Genomic DNA, 12,368 nt, shown 5'->3' on the forward strand with positions numbered 1-12,368 from the left:
AAAACAAAGTGGACTAACAGGGAGGAACACATATGCAAAGGGAGGAATGACAACATGTAGTGCCTCCTCTGAACAAACAGGCCAGTACTGCCGAGGAATACAGGGGCAAAGAGAAATGGGAAAAAGGAAGAAAATGAAGCTGCAGAGATATGCTTGAATCACATCAACAAGGGCCATGAGGAGTTTGTATTTTGCCTTGGATAAGGGAACAGAAAGAACTTTGAGAAGAAGAACTCTGCCTGCTTAGAAATGGAAGGAGAAGAATTAGGAAGGCTGGTTAGGAGGCCAGCAGGAGGGATCAAGAGAGAGATACCGTGCAGCTGAACCAGGGCAGTAGGGGACAGAACAGAGGAGCCCCATATATACAGGAGGTACCCAAGAGGTTGATGTCATGGCTGGTTCTGTGTAGTGTGGCTGAGAAGGTGGAGACTGGAGTAGGTAAAACAAAGTGAGGAATCCATCATTACTCTCAGAATTTTACTTAAGACACTTAAACGTAATTGCCTGCTGACTTATCTATTTCCTCCATTAGAATGTAAATTCCCACAGGGCCCATCTTATTCACTATTTCTTCTTCCATGCCTGTCAGAATGCTTAGCATGCTGTAGTTACTCAGTAAATCGTTAAATGAAATAAATGGGCAGATAATGCCATTTGCTACGAGAGAAAATAAAAAAGAAGAAGCAGGTTTGGGTTGAGAAAAAGTGAGTATAATTTTGAGCCATTTCAACCTCTAGCACAGTACTTAGCAGACAGCAATTTCATTATAAGTAAGTCTTGAATAAAGGAATAAAAAAATAAACATATGTACACTATTTTCTTTCTTGCTTGCTTACTATCATCCATCCATCCATCCATCCATCCATCCGCAAGGCCTGGAGATTAGGAAATTATATGTTATGATTTAAAAGGCTGAACCTGAGCTGCCGGCGATATACTAACCAAAGATACTGAAGGGTTCAGAACAAGTCTCCTCAAAACGTGTTACTTTGGTATATGGACTATTTTGAGCTAAAGGCAATCAAGGCCCTGTGAGCTAAAGAGAAACTTTTGCCCCTCCATTAACTACCTAAAAGAACATAAATTGGGAGACTTTCCCAGAGTAAGAGTTATTATCAGAGAGAAATTTTATCTGAGTGACCCATCTGTACTGGCAGGGCAAATATCTGAATACTAAACATCTGCTCTTCTTCTTGCCCTGTGAATTGCCCTCCTCCGCTCTGAAGCCCCAGTTCCCTATATTGCCCTTCCTTAGCTCATGATGACATATCTATCTCCTTTTACCTTTCTGTTGTTGAAACTCTCACGCATGTGGGGTTTTCATACATATGAAATTAAATTTTTCTCCTGTTAATCCGACTCATGTCAATTTGATTCTTAGTCCAGCCAGAAGAACCTCTGAACTGTAGAAGAGAATTTATCCTAACAATATGATATCTGGTGGTAAGCCTGGACAAGCATAGGAAGTCACTCAAGTAGAAATGAATTTTCCTATGTCAAAGTTCACGAACATAATACATTATTATTAAGGTTTTACTTATTGTAGAGAGAGAGTGTGTGTGCTTGTGTGCACACTGGGGGGGATGGGGTGGAGGGATGGCTAAGAATCTCAAGCAGACTCCCTGCTGAGCCCGGATCACAACTGGGGAGGTGGGGGGGAGCGCGATCTCATGGCCCTGAGATCATGACCTGAGCTGAAATCAAGAGTCGGACACTTAACCTACTGAGCCACCGAGGTGCCATTATAACATTCTAATTTTTTATTTTAATTTTGAAATATGCTTTTTCAACAATAAATGTCAATATGTTAAAATATCCTTTCAAAATTATCCACAGACAGGAGAGGAAGAAAAGAGGAAGAAAAGGGGAGTATGTCAGAAGGGGAGACGAACCATGAGAGATGATGGACTCTGAAAAACAAACTGAGGGTTCTAGAGGGGAGGGGGGTAGGGGGATGGGTTAGCCTGGTGATGGGTATTGAGGAGGGCACGTTCTGCATGGAGCACTGGGTGTTATGAACAAACAATGAATCATGGAACACTGCACCAAAAACTAATGATGTAATATATGGTGATTAACATAACAATAAAAAAAATTAAAAAAAAAATTATCCACAGAAACACAGGTTCAACTTAAATCCAATATATAACCATTTCCATAATCTATGTTTTGCTCCTTGGCAAAGCTACTCATTTTCTTAGCAATGCTCAATTTTTACTTTATTTTGATTAAAGATTAGAAATACAATGTGACTTTTATGTGGTTTTTTTTTTTTCCTACAAGAAAATCATACCACATTTCAGAGGCCTCCAGGACATGGTTAACAAAAGCTAAATCGACATTACCAAGAGAAGTGTACTGAGGAAAATACTGTGAATATAAATATACTCGCACATTCTCTTCATTCCTCATGCAGCTCAAAGCCCCACAAAAACCATCAATGTCCTTTTGTATTATCCTTCAAGCATCCCCACTGCACAAAAGGCCTACATCTGGATGTAAATATATCAGGAGAACTCCCATGAGAATTCTTGGCCTGGCAGGAGCTCACACAGGGAGTGGGGGTGGGGTGGGCTTTATGTAGCAGCTGTCCCAAAGAAGGGAATTGGAAGGGAATGCAAATCCGTTCTCTCCCAAGCTGTTGGCCTCAATTCAGGCAAGTAATTTGCTTCTGTAGGATTAACTCCCCTGCCAAAAACTATCTATCCATGTACAGATGCCACCAATATCTTTGTAGGTCAGTTAATTCTACTGAGGACATTATACACATAGCAAAGATAACAAAGAAATTAAATAAAGACAAGAGAGAAATATAAATAACTCAATGAGATGATTTGTCCCTTAAAAAATGTATTGACAAAATAAAAGGCTACCCCCTCAAAAACAACTCAATGAACACTTGTAAATGTTAAATAAAAAATGTATATATAAGGATCTATTAACTCAGGTTTTGTGGGGGAAAAAAAAAAAAAAAAGGCAATATTCTGACATGACACACATATCCAAACAGTCTCCATCTGAAAATGACTGTTTTCTTTCATTTTCCTTACTCGCCAAAATACTGCTAAAAGAGCTTCTTGAGTGGTGGGGGGAGAACCTAGCTGTTTAAAAACAAAACAAAACAAAACAAAACAAAACAAACTATTGCTTAAGAGCAGAAAGGGAAGAATCAAAGGCAAAAAACAGTCTCCACTATCTGCCAGTGAAAACTGCCAGGCAGGCCCAGTCTACCTATTCTTGCTGGTTTTTTTCCTCTAAGTATCTTTTCCATACTCCCTTATTTCCCAGAACCTGACAAGACTCTAATCCCTTTTTCAGATTAGTCAAAAAGCATATTTATTTCAAAAGGCTGAAATGTGATGGAAAATCAGTCATTCAGAGTAATAACTGTAGTGATATTTATATCACCTGATACTGGTATTGTTTTATTTATAAAAAGTCAGATTTGGTCAATATCATCTTCTGTATTGTATTCCATGTGAGAAAAGGCCAAGCACAAAGCTGAACTTCCTCTGTCCTTCGAGCTTGGGTCTCTCCAGGTAGGATGGTTGGGGGAAAAAGGACTTGATCAAATAAATTATTCTAAGGGAAGAGGTTCCAGGTTCTAGTGAGGTGGGGAACAAAGGCAAAAAGGAAATGTAGATGAAATTTTCTTATAACCTGCAGTCCATTGACAAATACTTGAGGCAGGCAGATTATACATTCTTCCAGGAACTCCCAATCGTAATTTTAATATCTTGCTAGAGGGAAAAATAACCTTAGCTTGACAATAGCTAGGCTGTCAGTATCCTCAGAGTCCTCTTTAGTATATGAAAATATTTTCGGAAACGTCCCTGTCTTTACCTCCCCCAACCCCAGAGTATACAACCAGCTTCTCCTCACAATCTCGGGGCAGCCCTTTCTGCTTAAGGGTCCTGTCCCATGCTATAAAAACACCTTTTAGCACCGGAGACGTCTCAAGAAAGAATTCTTGAGGCTCCGAACCCCAACAGTTCCACTCGACGAGGAGAATGGATGTGCCACAAGAGAGGAACAGAATGAATTGGGCCACGGGAAAAGGGGTGCACAGGATCTGAAGAAAGGGCTGGGGCTGAAGTTGGGTCCTTCCTCGGTCTGCCCAGAACCTCCACTCTTCTTTCACATCTCTGTCCCCAGCTCTCCCCATCTTTTCCCCACCGGCCCCCAACTGATATCTAAGATGTTTCTATCCATTCATTATAGAAGTAGGCCTTGGCTGAAAATGGCTCTGAGGGAGAGCCAAATGATTAACAGAAACAAAAATAAAGGTATCTAGCCTCGTTTGATATTCTGAGAACAGGGAACTAAAACACTGATAATTTGAAGATGACTTGAACAGGGATGCGGGGTATATAGTCAGACTGCTTTTCTAAATATCTGCATATGCACATCTGGATGACTGAATTTAAATGCAGCATGGCCTGCTCTAGATTTAAATGACTGAGATTTCAAAAAATTATTACAATCAACAAAACTACTGGCATTTTGGCATGTAAAAGTAGCACAGAATACTGGAATAACCCAAACTGAGATTACCACTAAAGTAACTAAATGACTGTTTTCAATGGCTAGTGTACGTTATAACACAACATAAAAGTTTGTATGTCTGACGTGAAAGTCTGTCATACCGGAATATTACACTCAACGCCACTGATGCTTAACTCTGCGTGTACATCAAAAATATCCCCACCCACAATGATTCTGTGGGTTCGGGCCCAGATGTCTGTATTTTTACAAGTTTCTAAGGTGATTCTGACACATACTTCCAGTTAAGACAGAGTGACTGTGTTAGAGGATGTTAAATATTATTCCACTCAACTCCCAATTAGTCCACTTAGTCCCAGCAAAATGTTAAGATCTCACACACAGAGCTGCTTTGCTTACAAATCCATTACTAATCTCATCATCTCTCTGGGTTAGTTTTATTTGATGAGTACCACAGTAGCACTTGAAAAAAAAAAAAAAAGGTTAAACTTTGCTTCTCACACCACCACAAGAAGTTATTTAAAACTAACACTTCAAATGAGGATTTAAGAGGGAATAAATTTAGAGGTGAGCTGGGAATTAGGTATTTACTTTGAAAGTAAAGCTATCAATCCACAGCATGGAATAAAGAACAGGAAGCAGTGAAGTTAGGATAGAAAGGGGGAAGCTAGTTGGTCATCAGATTCTTCCTAAAACATGTCTTCATGGCCTGGCTTCACTATTGTTTTTGACAATGATAACAACTCAACATGTATGCTCATGTTCAAATGCAAAGAAAAGTATTCCCTCAAGATATAATCTACTTTCATCATATGTTTTGGTATAATCTATGAAACTATTATACTCAAACTAACACTAAAAATCAAAAGTTGATTATACTATTTGGATGCAATGGGCCAGTTTCTTTTTTTCTCTTTTTTTTGGGGGGGGGTGGGGTAAGGTGGGGCAGAGAGAGAATTTTAAGTAAGCTCCAGGACCCTGAGATCATGACCTGAGCTGAAATCAAGAGTTGGACACTTAACCGAAAGAGCCACCCAGGCACCCCACAATGGGCCAGTATTCTTAACCTCAATTTATGTCCTTTGATTTTTCATCTGTGTATAATAAAAAACTTAAATTTATTAACATACCTTGGGTCAAGAAGACTCCTCAAAAATTTGAAAAGCAAAACCTGGTTCTGAATAGAAAAACAATTAAGAATACAATATTTAAAAACAAATTCTTCAAACTATGCCAAACTAGAGTATCCCTTTAAAGTGCAGAAATTTCCACCAAGTCCTCTGTAGAGATCTAAGAAATTCTCAAGTCATTTGGAGGTCATTTCCTCCCAGTAATTCAAATCACTGTCACACATTCCATTTTTGAGTGCAGAAGAAACACAAATGCCTTATTATTGCAAAACAACAACAACAACAAAAACAAACCCTCTACTAAGATCCATCCCTTGGCAGTTCTCAGCATAGGGACCCAGGAATGGCAGGTGCTCTGAAATGCCATGCTGACAAGCGCATTTTAGCTACACTGAGGGGTTCCCACTGCCTTACCTGGTCCTCTTCTTGGGAGGACAGCCTACTGTGAGATAACCTCAGTAGGGTGGGAGTTTGAGGCCCAAACAGCAAGCAGCACCAGAAAAGTTCATTAACTCCCCAATGTAATCAGCTACAGAAGAGACAACACACTGCAACATGTTAGCCGTCAGTATGCCATAAAATCTGGGTTCTGCTTCTTCCACTTATCTGCTATGTGACTTTGTATAAATCACTGACTTTCTTAGCAGTTCAGTTTACTTATGTGAAAAAGAGAAGAGCAATATTTTCTCTGCCTTCTGCACAGGGTAGAGGTGAGACTTAAATGAGAGATACCTTAAAATACTATATGAATAAAATAATGTTTTTAAGTTCTTAGGAAAGCTAAGCAAAAATTATAGCTTAGTTTTTCTTTTTTATTTTTGGATATATTCAAATTTCACCTGTATAAAGCACAGAACTCAAAACTGGAAAGGATTAATGTAATTTAGAAGATGACATTTAAAATATGTTTATCAGTCTTTGATTTTATATCTTTTCCCTGGTCTATCATTTTGTTTTATTTAAATATGACTTTCCTTCTGGTTATAACTTAATAGTCTGGCTTTTTCATTTCAAGAATTCTCAAAACAATTGGTCAGAAGCATATTTCTTGCCACCAAGAAAATTCACTTTATAAAATTTGTGTGGGATTCTCTCATATTCAGTAAATCTCTGCAATAAATAAACACCTCATTTCTTTAAAAGAAATGTGTACGACTCTACAAGCACTCCACAAATAGCCAGTTTTTAAAAAAAAATCCATGACACTTCAGCTTTTTTATGTTTGTCTGATGAGTGACATTGTATTCATTTACTTGGCCTGTCTCTAAGGATCTTTAGAGACTAAGGAAAACAGAAAATCCTACATTGGACAGCCTTACATTTTAAATGACAGTAACAACACTTAAAGATGAGGAGATATATCAGAAACTGCTGACTTTTAAAGAAGGGAGAGGCTCTGTGGACTGAGAGTATTTGTAGCAGAAGTGTCCTCCTGTCCTCATCACTAGAATGGACTGGATGACTCTCCATGTACTTCCTCAGTATCCTGGGCAATGCTCTATCATCATTCAAGTCCAGTTATTCTGCAACTGTCTTTTGGCTTATCCTTCTTCTTCCTTGAGCACAGGGACACATGTATATGTTTTTTGTATCCTCGGCACATAACAGTGTTTTTGGTTCACAGCAGGTACATAATATTTATTGAATCCATGGATGTGTCTTTATCTTGAGTTAACGGACCTCATCATGCTGGACAGCCAAGCCCGATGTCTGGGAGTCACTTTTAACCTCTCGGATCACTTTCGACTCAGTTCTAAGCCCTACATGTTCTACTTCACAAACACATCCTAAACCTGTCCACATCACTGCCACTGACGTAGTCTCCACCCTCACCATCTTTTGCCTAGACCCTTCACCTTCTAACTTGTCTATGTGGTCTCTGTTCTCCATATGCTCCCTTTGCTAGTCCACTCCCCACACTATAAAGTTAATTTTCTGTAAAATGAATCTAATGATGTCCTTTTGCTGAAAACCTTCAGTAATTCTCTAGGTTATCTAGAAGATAGGGTATAATTTCTTAGCACTACACATAAGACAGTTCAGTATCAGAGTGCAAACTCTAGTTTCTAGCTTCTATACCTTTAACTCCTCCCTCCCTCAGAGCTTTTCTGGCTTACCTGAATGCTCCTCCCACCACTGTCACCAGGATGTCATAGTCACAGACCTGGCCATTCTCTGGATATGCATGTTGTCTCATGCCTTCAAGTGTTTACATACCCAGAATCCTCTATTTAGAAAGTTAGTCTCAATTCTCTGCCTAGAAAACTGATGCCAATCACTCAGGACCCAGCCCAGGCATGTCTGGGAGCTCTTGCCTGGCCTCAGTCACTCTCCCCTCTTGCTTCTGTAACACTTTCTCCATGTGTCTGGTGTAGCACTTATAACCTTGCATGGTTATATAAGTGCTTCTTTCTTCCACATGGAAAATTAAGGAAAAGGCTGCATTCATATTGGCAACCCAAGGCCTACCATACTGTGGTACATGGTGAGGCCGTGATAAGTGTTTAAATTAATAAGTTCCAGATCTTTGTCTCTCCTTCCAGCTGCCCTCCACTCACTGCTTTGGTTTTCCTCTTGCACAGTTATCACCTCCTACACTTATGGGCACTTGAGGACTCTAGGCCATGCTTTATGTTGCTGTCATTGTCCTACTCCCTACCTCTATCACTTGTGGACCTAACACCAGTGAGCAAAACGCACTGCCAGCACTGCAGTGATAGTGACAAGTGGGATACTAGGGTCACTAATAATACTTCAAACTGAGCATCTCAATATTTGACATTAATATAACTGTATTCTAATTAAGATTTTCCAAGAAAAATTCTAAATAGTCAGCATTAACCCAATTTGAGACAAAAGTCTGAACAAATAATAACATCAACCTCAAAGACAATAGAGCTATAGTTCCTATAGTAAAAAACAAACAAACAAAAAACAAAAAAGAGGGGGGATCTTCTGTGGATTACTAATTCTAGATTAAGTACAGGGCATAGTTCTAAAAATGTTTCTGTGATATTACTATTTATTATGCAGAAAGATGAACTCTTTCCTTTCCAGATACAGAGATCATCATACAATTGCTCCCAAATACATACACACACACACACACACACACACACACACACACACACACACACACACACACACACACACGGTGTAAAAAATGCTTAAATGGCAACTATGTATTGAAGACATTACTACAATCAGAGTTCTTAGGTGGATGTTCAATAATTGTCTCTCCACTAGATGCTTCTTCCCAATATATTTTTGCAATATTTACCTGAAGTTTTTTAATGACTGTTTCAATCTGTTCAGAAAAGTGAGTAGCAACCAGCTCTGCAGCTTTACAGGGCCTCAGGGATACAAGTTCCTAAAGGGAAAGGAAAAGATAAAATGATCTTTTATGTAAAGTTTAAATAGAATCTCCATAGATGTAAAGCATGATTATCTACTTCAGTATTTTCATGAGCTTCTATACTGCATTTCAGAAGCCCTCAATGTAAGGTCTCAATTTAAAGGCACGTTGAATTAGAAATATGCCAGGCAAAAAATTAGATTTTGATATAAAAGGTAACTCATGCTTAGAAAATGAAAGCACTAAAACTGGATTTAAGCCTTGATATCTACAGAATGAACAGAAGGAACAAAAGCTTTCCCAAATTTCCTGTCAGTGAATTTCACCCTTGAGCTTAAAGTAATAACTTGAAGCAATTAAAAAAAAAAAAGTATAGCTGCAATTTTTCCAGCTAAGAATTTGAAAATTTTACTCCTGATGCCTGACAGATTTTGAACAAGGAGTGTCTTAAACCAATTTAAGGTCACAAGTCTTAAATGAGACAAAGAGGTTGACCACTGTTTATTAACCATTTTCTGTCAAATTTAAGACTTCCAATCTGCCCTCTCCTTGAACTTTCCTAGACATTACTGGCTACTTCTCTTCTTGAAACTCTCTTCTAACTTGGTTTCTGTGACCTACTCTTCTATCCTTCCAATTGCATGTTTACATGGCTGAAATGCAAAGACCAACAACAGATCAACGTGGTAAATTCTCAAATAAAAATGAGACAAGTTACTGTGACTGCAACATTCATGATATATCTAATATTCCTGTATTAGTAGCTGCTCTTCAATAATAATGAACAGATATAAGTAATTGTAGTTTATACTACTTTTATAGAATACATCTCAAAAACAGAGAAGGCACAACTAATGAACATCACAAACAAAAAGGGGCTATTACTATCGGTCTGAAGATATTAAAAAGAAATTATTATGGATTAATTTATATCAAGAATTTGAAAATTTAGACAAAATGGATAAAAGTTCCTAGAAAATGTCATTTAATAAACCGACTTAACAATTAGAAAAACCTGCACTGATTTTTAACCACTGAGGAAATTGAGTGAATACTCAAAAGTTCTCTATGGAAAACTCCAGGTCCAAAGAGCTTCACTGGTGAGTTCTAGCAACCATTTAAGGAAGAAATAATGCCAACGTTAACTAACCTCTTACAGAGAATAGGAAACAAAACAAAACAAAACAAAACTTCAGCTCATTTTATGAGACTAGCAAAATCTTTGATATCTAAACTCAACAGGACAATGTAAGAAAGGAGTACTACACTGATACAAACATCCTAAATAAAAACAAGGTCCAACAATATTTAAAAAGGATAATATCAGGATCAAGTTACATTTATCCACAGAATTCAAGGCTAGTTTAACATCAGTAAGATTCACCATAACTATAGAATAAGAAAGAAGAGGTGAAAAAACTCATTTATGAAAAAACTGTTAACATACCGGAAAATAGAAGACTTCCATAAAAATCCTTAAACACTGTATTTATATTGGAAATAAACATTTTAAAAAAAACCATTAACTATAGCACTGTTATGATCAAAATATGAAATTCTGACAGTTAATCTAATGAAGAATAGAAAATCTCTATTGAAAAAATTATAAACTTTTATAGAAGCTCTTGAATAAAGGCTTATACCATATGGTCACAGACCGGAAGACTCAATATTGTAAAGATGCCAATTAAATTTAAAATAACTGAGAGATTCAGCGCAATCCCTGTCACTATCATAAGGATAAAAGAATTGTTTTGCTATGACCAGCTGATAATAAAATATATTTAAAAGTATAAAAGGTCGATAAAAAAATAAATAAAAGTATAAAAGGTCGATAGGTGGGGAGGATGGCAGAGTAGGAGGACCCTAAGCTCACCACTTCCCACCAATACAACTAGGTAATACCTACATTAGTGTAAATTACCCAGAAAATGACCTGAAGACTGGCAGAACAAACTCTCCACAGCTAAATACAGAGAAGAGACCCCACTGAAGCAGGTAGGAAGGGTGGAGACATGGTAGGGAGCTAAACGGACCAATGGGACTGTCCACAGGAGGGATGGACACCTTGGGCATGGAGAGGGGAGAGAAACAGACTCTTGGATCAGGAAGCCTACACGGGAAGATGAATCTCCATTAACACGGCTTTGAAAACTTATAATCAGTGGGATTTTAAACATGGAACTTTGAAAATCAGCAGACTAGTGAGAGAGCCTGGTGGGTGAGAGGAGACTGAGTCTCCGCCCTTAAAGAGACGGCACAAAAAACAGTCCTGAGGAGATACAACATTAGCAGCATTAGTTTGAAAAATGCATACGGCATAGGGGAGGGAGATTTGTTTGCTAATCTCAGAGCATGTGCTGGAGGGGCAGGGATCCTTGGGAGACCTCTCTAGGAACAAAGGAGCTGGTGGGCACCATTTCCTTCCCCCGCTCCTCCCCCCGCCCCAGCATAAACACACAGCCACCTGCAGGAACCAGCACAGCACCCATACTCTCTAACTAACCTACATACCCCACCACCACACCCCAGCTCTCTTGTGGACATGCCTCCTTCAGCCAGGTTTCCATTCCAGGTCCCTCCCACAGCAGACCACACAAACCTTGCTAACAGTATGCATCCTGCCCCAGGGCACTTCAACGAATCTGACCCCTCCAACCTAGCCTGCCTGGATCCCCAGCAGCTGCAAGTTCCCTCTCGCCAGTGTGGACCTTGCCAGCACTGCGTGCCCCACTTCCGTAGTCTCCTGCAGTCCAGGGCTACCACATCTCTGGCAAACGCATGGTCTAACTCACCTCAAGACCAAGGTGGCCCCAGACTGACCCACTAACGATACAGGGAACAAACCCTGACCACAAAAGGCAAAGAGCTATTGCAGATAACTGGACTAAAAGCAAAGATAGCTCCACTACAATAGTAGGATGCATGCAACACCCATAGAAGACCCATTGAAGCACCAGGTACTGGTGAACAGGGGACATCATGCTGCAGGGCACTACAGGACCTCTTCTTCATAAGGCCACTACTTTCAACAGCAGGAGACATAGCTGACTCTCCTAACACCCAGAAGCAGACACAGAAAGTTCAACAAAATAAAGAGATAGATGAATATGTCCCAAATGAAAGAACAGGACAAAAATCACAGCAAGAGAGCTAAATGAAAGAGATAATATGCCTAACAGAGAATTTAAATTAGTGGTCATAAAGATACCCACTGGACTTGAGAAGAGAGTGGAGGACCTCAGTAAGACTCTTAACAAAGAGAAAATATAAAAAAGAACAAAACAGAGATGAAGAACTCAATTACTGAAATTATAAATATATTACATGAAATAAAAAGTAAACTAGGAGAAGCAGAAGAATAGACAAGTGACCTGGAG

General features: G+C 39.0%; 1 protein-coding gene across 9 annotated transcripts in view; it reads right to left on the bottom strand.

Moving 5' to 3' along the window:
- The window catches only part of VPS8 (VPS8 subunit of CORVET complex), a 267,080-nt gene that overhangs the window by 112,043 nt on the left and 142,669 nt on the right, over positions 1–12,368 (bottom strand). For all 9 annotated transcript variants that reach the window (XR_003608764.2, XR_003608763.2, XM_028100887.1 and 6 more), the window contains 2 exons: positions 8,914–9,003; positions 5,634–5,680 (listed from right to left, as the gene is read on the bottom strand). Coding sequence is in view for 7 of the 9 variants with exons in the window: in XM_028100887.1 (XP_027956688.1) it covers positions 5,634–5,680; positions 8,914–9,003 (137 nt within the window). In the remaining 2 variants the exon portion in view is untranslated. The remainder of the gene's footprint in view (positions 1–5,633; positions 5,681–8,913; positions 9,004–12,368) is intronic.

The sequence above is a fragment of the Eumetopias jubatus genome, unplaced genomic scaffold (genome assembly GCF_037043125.1).
Source record: "Eumetopias jubatus isolate StellerSeaLion01/CBP00866 unplaced genomic scaffold, mEumJub1_p1.0 scaffold_1, whole genome shotgun sequence".
NCBI classification, from domain to species: domain Eukaryota; kingdom Metazoa; phylum Chordata; class Mammalia; order Carnivora; family Otariidae; genus Eumetopias; species Eumetopias jubatus.